This window comes from Epinephelus fuscoguttatus, linkage group LG3 (assembly GCF_011397635.1).
Source record: "Epinephelus fuscoguttatus linkage group LG3, E.fuscoguttatus.final_Chr_v1".
NCBI classification, from domain to species: Eukaryota; Metazoa; Chordata; class Actinopteri; order Perciformes; family Serranidae; genus Epinephelus; species Epinephelus fuscoguttatus.
Window position 1 is genome coordinate 36,839,498 of NC_064754.1, and position 12,965 is coordinate 36,852,462.

The window sequence follows — 12,965 nt, forward strand, 5'->3', positions numbered from 1 at the left end:
GTTGTGAGTGAGACACCACCAGAGATAAGGTTGCTCATTTATCCAGAGGCTATTATTATTATTATTGCAGCACTTATGTAAAACTCAAGCCCAAATCACAAGCAGAGAAATAGGACCATTTGTAAGTAATAGATGGTAATTCAGTATTGTTTTATTCAGCTCTTTAACCTCTCTGGAATGTGTTGACATGTTATGTAAGGCTGACATCTAGTGGTAATGATCAGTACGGGCATTTCTGTGCATTGAACACGCTGACAGTAAACAATAGGTTGTGCTTAGAAGATGGAGTGAAACCACTCACAGTGAGATCAGTCAATATTGGGCGGTACTGGAAATCTTCAGACCGTCTCCATCCAGAATACAGATGCTTTGCGTTATCGAAGGGAATTTCATTTTGACACAACTCCAAAGCATTTGCCGTCAGAGATCCGTCATATGCCTGCAACAAAAAATATAACTTGTGCCCAGAGCATCGAGTGATTGTTTAATCTACCTTGGCCCTCTGTCAGCACTGTTTGGCTGCTGAATACCAATGATGTTTTTTATCTTTCCTCCCGAGATCAAAGCAGTGTAGAAACGTTCAGCAATACAAACACAACACCTTCAGCTACATAATGACTCCACATCAGAAGGTTGCATATTAATACATGGTGTGAAGTTAGGTCTCACCTGTGCAGACGTCACTCTGTCTAATCCCGCTGTTGCCTGTGTGTATCAAGGAGAAATAAAGTGAAATAAACAAAAACAAACATTCTAAGTCTCAGGGCCGTGGCCAGCACAGAGGGGCCATTATCTGCTGCATGACAGCGGCACAGATTTCAGCCTCCCTTGGTTTTGTGGTTGCATGTTTTTTCAGATGCGGCAAAACTTTCTACAAACACTGACTAAACTAAGATCATAAGATGTGTCTTTAAAGTTTGTGTCTTGCTGTCTGGTAGGGCTCTGAAGTTCTGTGGCCCTGGGGGACCCCCGCACGTTAAGGTTGTCATCGAATGGGATAACAAGACTAAAGAATGGTAAGCATTATGCACATTTAAATTTCTCATGGTGTATACAAATGTAAATAAGTACGTAGGCAGAACGCACACACAGATTATCGACTGTTGTGGGTGTCATCCTGAATATCATTTGACCATTTGCTTGATTTCCCAGAACACACGCTGATTCAGTCTGTGTGTCTGTGTGAAATGGTGCAAACATACACTGTGTGTGTGTGTGTGCGTGCTCCAGTCTCTTTGGCAGTATCCAAGAGGAGGTGGTGAAGGACGCAGAGAGTGTGAGGAACCAGCAGCAGCAGCACCTACAGCAGCATAGTTGTACCCTGGACGAGTGCTTTCAACTGTATACCAAAGAAGAACAGGTGAGACTGAAGACAACACAACATTTCAGTAAACAACATCAAGTGTGATTCTCACTTCACTTTGTTTCTTTTTTTATTTTAAGCCAAAACATGACTGGCTTTGTTTTCACCTTGTGTGTGTGTGTGTGTGTGTGTGTGTGTGTGTGTGTGTGTGTGTGTGTGGTTCTGGAGACACTTGTTTTAGCTGAAAAAACCACAGAAGCCACTTTGAGTACTCTTCCTGGACAGATTTTTATCAACACAATAATGCTGTGGCCATGCAAGATGCAGTCACAAAACTTAACAGGTGTGTAGTTGAGATCAAAATGAAGGCCCAGTTCGAAGATGGTTGTAGTCTGAGTATGGGGGCCAGTCATAGCAGGGTTTTTCCTGGCTCAAAATGAGGTGGGACCATCCTGATCATGTGTTCTCACATGCATGTGTACTGTGCCTTCAACCAGCTCAACGAAACACTTTTTCCAAGTAAGATATTTTAGGAGTTCCAATATACATGACTAAATAAACTTTACAATCGTTAATTTATTGTGGCCAAATCGTTGCATAAAATAGTCAGTTGTGTCTATAAGGTGAATTCCTGGATACTGAATTTTAATCTGCAATTTTCTGCAATCCCAGTGATATTTGCTGGTGTAATGAAGTAGCATATCACAGGACATGTTTAGGTTATTTTTTAGACTACAAACATGACCACACACTGATATACTGAATATTTTGTTTAAAAAAAAAAAAAAAAAGTCAAAATATTAATTACTCATGTGTAGATCTCCTCTAGTTTTTTGAAGCATTTAATATTAAATGATCCCCTCTCACACTTTTTTTTACAAGACAGTTTTATAAGACACTTTATCTGTGTTTTTTTTATTGTTTTACTTCCTAAATGATTTGCTTTTATATGGGAGTCATGTTTTCATGGATTGGAATGATCTAATATAATGTTTTGAAGATGCCTGTTTGAACATTTGTACTGAAAAAGATGATTTAAAAAAACTACTTTATTGCCCTACATTTCACTGGTGCAAACTTTGAAGTCTCACAGCCTAATCGCCAGAAAAAATGTTGGCATTGAATGCTTCTGAAATCCATGTATAGGCAGTATAGTGGATATGCTGAAACTGTACATTTCAACAATACTGTGGTTAACATGTGGTTCAGCTTTGGCACAGAATTCACTTGGTTATGGTTATGAGCAGATCATGTTTTGGCTTGAAATACCCCATTTGGGTACACAATGCTGGCAGGACAAGCAGCAGTATCTAGGTAAAAAAAAAACAGCTTGTCATGGCACTATCACCGCCAACGGTTCACCACAAAACACACAATTGGAGCCTAGAAATCCTATGGAAAAACAGTAAGGAGTTACTAAAAAAAAAGAACCGCATTTGTTGTTTTTGGTCACAACCAGTAGTCGGCAGCTTGAGAGGTAACTCAAGAGGTGACTTCTGTTTTCTCTGTTTTCTCCAAGGATTGTTTTGTTGTGGTGCCAAAGACGTTATCATTGGAAACACTGCGGCACACGGGGCTGTTCCTGCTTTGCTGCAGTCCAAAACCAAACAGACTGCTCTTTTCTTCTTTGGTAGTTTTGGCAGTGCCTTTCCTGGTGCACTGTGCTGCCTACGATAGCACCACCACATCAGTGGATGCCACAAATGCTGTTACAAAAATCAGAAATCCACCAGGTGCAGTATTTGTTAAAGAATTGCTTTCCAATATGTCGCCCGTCAGAGTTTTGTAGAGAGCTGGAGGCAAGACAAAACTTGACAGCGGCACCTGCCTTGTTATTTTCTACACAGGGAAAAGGGGGGTAGGAATGGCAGAGTTGAGAGATTGTTATTCTTGTCTCATTTTGTTTATCTATATTGGTGACTTGAGTAAAAGCAAACCAAACAACCATTACTGAAGCTGTAAAACTGTAAATGAAGGCTGTATTGATCCGTCCATGCACCATTTCCTCATGTCTGCCGGTAAGGTGTGAAGACTACAAATCTGAAAATGATCGAAAAAATGTTGGTGTGGAGTTAGAGCAAAGTGAGCACACCAGATCTCCGTAGCCTGCTTCCAACCCAGTCTCACTCTGAAGGCATCGAAATCCAGCACTTGGTCAGTGACTTCAGGTGTCAGACACTGACGAAAAAAGCTGTCCTTTTATGTTGTCATGATATGTGGCCGGTTGCCATTATTGTTTAACGGTGCCTGGAGGTGTCAGGGGGAAACATAGTGGGACAACAACGAAAGTTAAGGTGGCAGAAGTCCGAGAAGGCAGGCGGGAGAGGTGGTGAATGGGTCCAACAACCACCGACTTTCACCCGGGAGGTCATGTTCACCGTTAGCCAAACCCTATTCTTTTTTCTTATACCCAACCACATGCTTTTATTGCCTAAACCCAACCATGTGTATGTGTTGGGAAAATGTAACCATGTGCGTTGTTATTGTTGAAAGAAAAAGAATGTCAATTCATAGTGTTGTACCAATGTAGTGCCCTTATTTTTATAGAGACTGTACGCAAACGGTATGTTTCCTGTGAAAACGGAAGTGCTTTTTGAAAACAGACAATGCATGTAAAAGGGAGAACTTGAATCGGCGTCCCAGAATGTCGACAACTAATGCACCCAGGGTACCTTGTATGTTATATCATGACGTGAAAAGTTTATCACCAAACGCCGATTTGTGACGAGGCCGGAGTGAGAATGTGTTGCTGTTTCTCATCTCTGCTTGAGACTAGAGGCTCAGGACTACTTCAGCCACTACGAGCATAATGCAGCCTAAATCTTTGACTTAACAATCAGCAGTCATGTTGCATTGTGGGTAACGTAGGCACCTGGTTTTGACAAGGAATAACAATGCTTGAAATTAAGTGCAACACAAAATCTCACAAAATAAGAATAACGATACTCTTGTTAGAATTCTTTAATATTAAGATACATGTCTTAGATTTCCTCTCATTGCTTCGATTGCCACCTCCATTATTATAATAACATAAACTAAGAACATAATTTACATCCTGCAGTTGCCCTCATGGACACCCTGGGACCACTTTTTTCATACAGTAAGTTGGCAAAACTATGACTTGTTAGTCAAATACACCACAGTCAGCAAACTGCGTACTTTTTTGTAGTCTTAACTCCCACACAATTATACCAGCTGTGAATTCGTCTTTTCTTTAATGCCGGGGCAAAGAAGGAAAAAAAATCACTACAAAGCTGAAATATATATGAAATAGAAATAAACAATGAAAATATGTTCAGTTTCCAAAAACTTAAAATTGATGTAAATTTCAGAGTTGCAAGGAACAAGTAATTGGGTAACTGTTTACAGCTGTTCTACAGTAGTGGAAGTAAATTAAGCCTTGAAAGTTGATTGAAACAATCCCGACAGGTGTCCAAACTGTAGGCATTGTTGATTACTTACAAACTTTCTGTCTGTATAAGTAGTGTTAGAACAGACTGTTGCAAAACAAAACTGTGAGCACCAACACAGCGAGGCAACCACCCATGACTCCAATGTAAATCAGTATAACAGTACTACACTATTATCTTGATCGTTGTTAGAATTTAAATGAAATCACAAAAAGAACAATCTGGCTAATTACAATGTGCATGTGTTTATAGATGCCATCATTTCTATGAGTTATGATAACACCAAATTAATTAATTACTAAAATCTGGCAACATAAGATTGCTACAATGATCATACAGTTCCTCTGAAAGCTGATTAATGATTATAATTATTTTTCAAGTTACACTGTGAGATAAGACAGGGGTTATGGGGTCATGGGTTTAATCTATATATCTAACCAATGTTTTTTAATTTTATGCTGCATCCAACCCTTGGTTCAGTAGAGACCCCCAGCCAAACAGTGCACCAGTGTCACACCTCAAAAACTGCTCAGTAATGGCCCGAGGAATGAGACAAAGAGCTCAAGGCATCAGCCTTGCCTCCAAATTACTCACATCCCAATCTTATCAAGCATCAGTGGGGTGTGCCAGTGCCAGTCCGATCCATAAAGGCCGCACCCTTGCAAACCACAGGGCTGAAAGGATCTGTCTCCAACGTCCTGGTGCCAAACACCACAGGACACCTAAGAAGGCCTCATCGTGGATCGGACTTGGCTCTGCCCTGTCGAGGTGTGGACACAGGACGTTGGCGGTACTGGCGTGTCCCACGGATGCTTGATTGGATTGGGATCTGGGGTATTTGGAGGCCAGGTTAATGCCATGAGATATTTGTCACATTCCTTGGGTCATTCCTGAGCAAATCTTGCTATGTGGCATTGTGCTTGGTTTGTTACGATGTTTGGGTTCCCCAACAGAACATTGCATTGTAACAAGATGAATCAATGTGATTAACTTAACCTGTCAGTGCTTTGAATGTTGTGGCTGATCTGTTATGTGTAATTTAAACATTTAATGTTTACACCAAACAGCTTCAGCCTAAAGATGTCCTCAAATCCTTTTTGTTTCACCCAGTCAGCTCTTAATACACACATACACACACATACACACGGAAAAATAACATCTTTGAGTTATTAATCTTTCCGAAACAAACAAATAAAAATGATGGATGAGGTAGAAATGACTTTACTTTGGTACTTTGTGAGAATAGGAAACACATCAAACCTTGTGTCAGGAAATAACTGAAAAGATAAACTCCAAAAACCAACAAGATCAGAGTATTAAGTTGGTGGAGGAAAAAAAAGATGATATTACCTTGAAGGATATGCAATAAGTAGCCGTGTTGAAAATGTGTACAGAACAGGGCAGGAAGCTACACCACTCGCATCATAAGTTTTGTTATGGCTACAGCTTGTTTATTCACTCCTAAAAAATGCAATGAAAATTCATAGCCTTGCTCACAGCCCCGCTCACAGTGAATTCATGCTCTGTAAAACATCACCAATTACTGAATTAAATCAACCAGTTCAGCAGAAATGTGACAAGTAACTACTGCACAGCAGGGAGAGCTCAACCACCGTGCGTCAGCTTCCTCAGATCCTGTGTTAGTGTATCTGCCAAAGTGTAGAACTCCGGCGAGCATCACTTAGTAGTAGTAGCAATATGTATTCCTCTCATGAAATACTATTAATCTGATTAATCAAACTATGTCAGCTATGATTGGATTTTGAGCATTAGGAACTTACAAATGATTCTTTAAGTTTTTATACATTTTTTGTCACTAATTTTACTACAGTTGTGTTTGATTGAAGAACCCAAAAACACAAATATGAGGATACCTATACAGTAAAGTAGAATAAAATGGCGCCACTTAATACAACTATGACATAAGGACACAAACTAAAACTGAAATCACATAATTTATCCTGAACATGAATTAAATCACACTTCAGCTATGCAATATGGGTTTCTTAAAATAAAGTAATTGATGGTTTGGGCCTTTTCCTGGGATTTGCTGCAAATAATAAAGAGATACAGTATTTGCAGTCTTATTCTTTGAAGATCAATCTAATGACAAATTTCTGCCGAAGACTCGTCATTACTTATTTTTCATAATACCCTCTTTAATACCCTTTTTAAGTGAGATGAAAAGGCTAAGGGAGTGTCAGTGACTAACATTGTGCTACTTTCAAAAAGAAAGTCTGACACGTACCTGTTGAAATAGTGATTGGTGCGGGGGCTGAATCTCCTCTGCCACAGACCAAAGCAAAATCTTCATTCTGTCACCGTCTTGGGTTCAGTCCTCAGTCAGCACTGTGGAGAGAACTGAAAATGCATCAGCTCTTTTATTAGTATTTGATTTGGAAGGAAATGAAGTCTTATAAAAGGAGGTGCTGTTAACACATGCCATCCCTCCTTCTTTCGGTGTCAGTTTTTCTTTAGTAGGATACAATTGAATTTCCCCTGAGGGGATTAATAAAGTAAATAAACTTAACTTAAACTTTTCAACAACATGGGTATTACCAAAAATTGGGAAGTTTTCTGTTATGTAGAGATGTGGGGTGACCTCATGTCTCAGCAGGAGCATCCTTGTTCCACTTTTTCCCATGTCGACTAAGCCTCAGGCTGTGGCCTCTTAACAAACAGCCTGTGGCCACTGAGGTTTCTACACCCACTGTGTCTTACTGTGCATCTCCTTACTCAACTTCTATTCACATAAAATCATAAAGGATGCTGAGTGAAGACTAAAGTTGCAAAAGGAGTTGCAAAGGAAAATGTCCTTAAAATTTCCAGTGGAAGACTTTTTCAATGGTTTTACAATCTTGCTATATAATGACGAAAACTGTGTGTGTGTGTGTGTGTGTGTGTGTGTGTGTGTGTGTGTGTGTGTGTGTGTGTGTGTCAGTGTGTCTGTTCCACGTTTTTCTCTTCACTGACTTGGTCAATCCATGTGAAATTTGGCACAGTGGTAGAGGGTCACGGGAGGATGCGAATGAAGCAATATTACATTAATTGGCCAAAGGGGGGCGCTGTAGCAACCCATTGAAATTGCAAACTCTGAATGGGCATATCTCATGCCCTGTATGTCATAGAGACATGAAACTTTGCACAAAGATGCCTCTACTCTACTAGAAAAATGCTTAAAAATGGCTAAAATACGACCGATTGCTGTGGCTCCCCCTGTGGCCGAAAGTTTTTTTCGGCCACTTTTATTTTCATACTATCAAATTCACAAAAACTCTGTGTGAATACATTGCTCTTCTTAATGGGTTCAGTTGACTATTTAATCTGCAATTTCCTATGACCTGTATCCCAAACACACACCATGTGAAACTGTACGTGGGCAACTGTGCACTCAATGGGTATGGACTAGTTTTAATATAAAAAGTGTACCCTTTGATAGTGAAGTCGTTTGGGGAGGAAGTGCACATAAAAAGCCAACACAAGTTCTTCATTCATGTTATGATTAAAACTAAAAGTATGCCCATTTAAAGTGAATGTAACCATACATTGCATTCAGGGTCAGAGTAGAATTACAGCTCTCTGCATCTCTGCAGCCCACACTACTGCCAACACTGTCTGAGCCAAAGGACAATAGCTTTTAGTTTTGATTTTATTACTGGAGTGAATATGTTTAGTGTTCTTATGATATTTCAGTTAAGCAGCAAACTAGATTTACACTAGCGTTTCTCAGTGTGGCTTTTGAAAAGGGGGACATTGAGGTGTTCCCAGGGCAGAGGGTGGGGGTTTGTGGTTTAGTCTTACATACACATTTTCACAATTTTATCATGAGACCTACCTTTACTACCATCATGAAAGGCTTTTTTTTCCAGTGAGGCTTTCCCTGCTATAAACTAGGCTTATTTTTCTGAATTCCTTGTGCACAGCTTTTCATTGTTTACCGTGCAACAGCGTGCTCTGGTGCTTTGAGCACACACCTCTGTCAAATCTTTTACCATGCCTTAAGCTATCCTAAATTGGATAGGGGGTGTTGGAAAACCATGAGCAAAAATGCTTTATAGACAGAGAGTGATGGTGACATGGCCCAGGGACAGGCAAGCTTGGACAGAGATTTTGGCTGCATCCACCACAGAGTGTTTGGGGGTTGTTTTGGGGATTTTTTTGTTCTGTTTTTTTTTTTTTTTTCCACACAGCAGGAAGCCTCATCTAGAAGTCATTGGTCTGTGCAGTTGGCTGTCCTCGCTCTTTGTTAGATCTACTTTTGCTTTTTCACTTTCGAAGAAGAGCAGTGCACATCTGATCGCCTACACTGTGATGCATCCAGAGAGAATCCCAAACAGTGTTGTGTCAGACACTATGAAAGGGAACTAGAGCGCAGAGCAATAACATACCGCACAGCAGACTATAGGGGAGATGTGGGAGGTGTTTTGAATAGTAGCAGAAATGACCTGTTGGAGTCCAGTGATTTATAAAATAATGAAAATGAATTCATGTGTCATTGGCATGAAAAGTTGCCACATGCACATTTGACAAGGTTACTTCTACTTCTACTACAAAAGACACAAATGAAGACAGAGGAGTAAATCATGCCTACAGGTGTGTGGACTCAGAGATATCATTAAATGAGAAAAGCTGAAGTACAGGAGAATAAATGTTTAAGAGCAATACAGAATACCTGAGAGGCTTAGTGCATTATACTCAGTTTTATTTTGAATTGTCACCTGCTGCCTGAGGTATGTGTTTTCTGTCACATTAATTAAGACATTTCCACCATTAATTGGTGCATAAGAAATTCACCAGAATGCATTAAATGTTTTTGACGCTTAAAATTTCCAAAATCACGCTTCTTGTTTGGCACCAGCACCAAATTACCACTTTCTGATTAGCTGCTGTTTGTGATCACAAAGGAGACCTAATTAGAGTGTATGAATATGAATATAATTTTTATTCACATGGCTCATTTTGCCCCCTAATTAAATCATAATTATATACCAATTGTCCAGTTTAATCAAATCTGTTACTTGGCATTTCAATACATGCTTTTTTTAAGGATATAACACAGAATGATTATTAACATTAATATTCAGGGCAGACATTTAGCCTACATTTTAATTTGATGGGGATGGCAGTAATGGACCTGGGTCATGGATGGGGGGCACTAGTCCAAAAATGTTGAGAACTCCACTCTTTATAACTTATTAACAACTTCGGCTAGCTTTTCCTGGCTGGCTGTTACCATGTGATAGAGCAAGCTTACTGATGAGTTTTAATTAATTTATTTTTATTCATTCTTTATTGTAATTTTTTTTTTTTTTTTTATAAATTACCTGTTCACTTTAATCCTAAATTTGCACAAAGCCCACAATGTTATCTAGCATTTTCAAAGTACCTTACCTTTCCCCTTAGTTAGCTAACTTCCTAGCTAGCTAACTTACCACATTTAATACTGTATGTATTTGACAAATTAATGGATTTATATGGTAAATTAATGGATTACGTATGCTTATCATATGGTCAAAGGTTTTTTTTTCCATCTGTATATGACATGGTAAATACAGGAACCAGCCAGTAATTGAAAAGAGAACATTCAAAGTAAAAACTTTTCAAGGTTCTTATTCCCATTTTGCTTCATGGCTTTCTTCCTTTCCACCAGTTTCAAGTACCACTTAAGCTTTTTGGTAGGAACAGAAAGTTCTGCAAGACAATGGCTACACTGAAATAGAAAGGGGTGATTTCTTACCTCCATTTATAAAAAATTTAAAGAACATCAAATCCATTGTATCGTCTTGGCTCTCTCGCCTCTATAATCAAACGCTGCCATGTCTCAGTTCAGCTTGCTATCTTAAATATTACATATCTCTCAAATCAAACTTTAAAGTCAAATGATTTGGCTTCCTTACTTGATCTTTACACTTTTGGCCAAAGGTTTTCCACTTTACCATCTGTTTATTAACGTTGGCTTTACATTCCCAGCCAAGCTTAGCATCCTATGACTAGATCTTTGTTGACAAGGAGCGTTCCTCAAAATTTTCTAAATAAATTATTCAACACTAGTGATTTATTGGATTTCATTAAAGTCCCAATAATAAGGACATTCAAGCATCTTTATTTTCTGCACTGTGACGCTGTTTCCAGTTAGAGTATGAAGTGTTCCAGGAATGAGTCCTGAAACCTAGAGATGAGTCAGCATTTTAGCACTCCCAGTTCCCTCGTATTGAAGTCAATGAGGTTTTTTTTTTAAATGGGTTTTTGGTGAGATGTCTGAAATAAGGTCTGTGGTTAACACAAGCTGAAGATACTTTTACATTTTGCTCTACGACATAAAATACGTCAGTAAATACCCCACTGGTAAATTTTGGAGCCTTTACATGTCTTAAAAAAGACGGTTACTTTACAGCCTCATTGTGGTGGCGACAGTTTTGTGACCATAGAGTAGCTTGTGGATAGCTTAATGCTAGCTGTTTACTTCTGGCAAATGCATTTATGCTTAAAAAAGCGGCGGTGTTGGTTCGTGAAGATTACCTTGCTAAACAAAACGTGTAAGTATCATGAATGTTTGTTTGCCACAGAGCTTATTTTCTACAATAATCCAAAATTCAGTGGAATAATCCCATTGGCTTTTTGACGAGTGATCCAGAGTGATGGTATCTACCAGGTTGGCCTGCAAAAAAACATTACCTCTGTAGCACCCTAATTGAGCAATGTACAGTTAGAAGAGGGAATTAAATCAAATCCTTTAGAGTTTATGGAGCTACACCATACTGTCAGCTTCACACACACATTCCTCACTGTTAGATCAGGAGGACAAGGGAGAGGTGAACAAATTATCTCAGCCACATTGTTTTTGAAATAGAAACAAAGATTTTGCCCACTGCTGGAACCCCCTCACCTTATCTCTCTCCACCGTGTTCTTTTAACTCCTACACCCAAAGACGGTTTGCTACAACCCACAAATGGCCAAGTGTGGTTTTGTGTGACTAGTGTGGCTATGTCTTTTGTAAATGCCCTACTGCGGGATAAGTCATTAAAGCTTGGAAACAGTTTTACTTGGTTTTATAGAAAAAGAAAAGGCAGGGATTTTTATGTTTTTTACATTTATTTGGCATTTAATAAGTGATCAGTTAACATGGGTACACAGGATTAAAACTTGGAAAATGTATTTTTCACTTCACTGGGTCTTTAAAGTGCTTCAGTCTCCTGGGCTATCTATATGTATTTGGTGCCATTTCCCCAGTTAAACACAGATATAAGCCTTCATATAATGTTCATCATGGCTGAATGATAAAAATCACTGCCTGAAAATGGAGAGCTGATAGAGAGACCTGATCTTTACTGATGAAAAACCTTTTCATATTTTAGATTCAGATAAAAATGCAAGGATCAAATACTTACTCTGAGTGTCTCTTGACTGTCACCGCAGAGCTGGGAATATCTGGATGACAGCATTTGTGCTCAGTAATTTATTTATTTTTTTTTATAAATGCCCATTCAGATAGAGGAGGGCGATTGCTTCCTGCCAGTATCAATGGCTTAGATTGTGTGCATAAAATCTGTCCTCAAGTAGACCTACTGTTGTTTTTGATTTGAGATTTCTTTTTGTGACATAGAAAAACTCCACTAGTGTTGCAGCCTCTGCCACGTAGCTCTGCAAACACAAGCCTTTGATATGTATCATCGTGCATTGTGCTCATACTGCAATAAAAACAACATCAGGTTAATGACAGCTGGTGAAAAACATCTTAGTTAATTGTCATTTGAAAAGTAAATGTGATTATAGTTCGACTCATCTGCACTCTTTGTTGTGAATGCTTGTCATGTTGCTTTAAAGAGGCAACATGCGGAGGCTGACATTTCATATTCCATTTTGCAGGAAGGAAGGACATTGGTTCAAAAGATAACAGCCCTAACAGTGGATCAGTACTTCACATTATCTGCACAAACACTAACTCTACAGGTGACAAGATGCCACAGAACAGTTAGAGACCAAAACCGACATGTGGTCAAGCTATGGAGACATCATCAGTAACTGTTATCACCACAGATAACACTTTATTGCAACAGGAACTCTGTTTTTTACAAAAGCCCTGATTTCCCCTTCCCCATTATTTCCCTTGAATCTCTTTATGAAATGTGAACAAGACACAAGTTGGGGATAACAAGGGGACACTCAAGGGAATTGGGTTGTTCCATTTCTATTTCCTTGTTCCTTTCTCTCTAACACATTCACAGACGTGCAGTGGCAAAGCAATCATGTC

At 39.1% G+C, this 12,965-nt stretch overlaps 1 protein-coding gene across 1 annotated transcript in view; it reads left to right on the forward strand.

Annotated features, from left to right (window-relative positions):
• The window catches only part of usp43a (ubiquitin specific peptidase 43a), a 188,985-nt gene that overhangs the window by 140,526 nt on the left and 35,494 nt on the right, over positions 1 to 12,965 (forward strand). The window contains exons 10-11 of the mRNA XM_049571236.1: positions 939 to 1,016; positions 1,231 to 1,360. Of these exons, the coding sequence (XP_049427193.1) occupies positions 939 to 1,016; positions 1,231 to 1,360 (208 nt within the window). The remainder of the gene's footprint in view (positions 1 to 938; positions 1,017 to 1,230; positions 1,361 to 12,965) is intronic.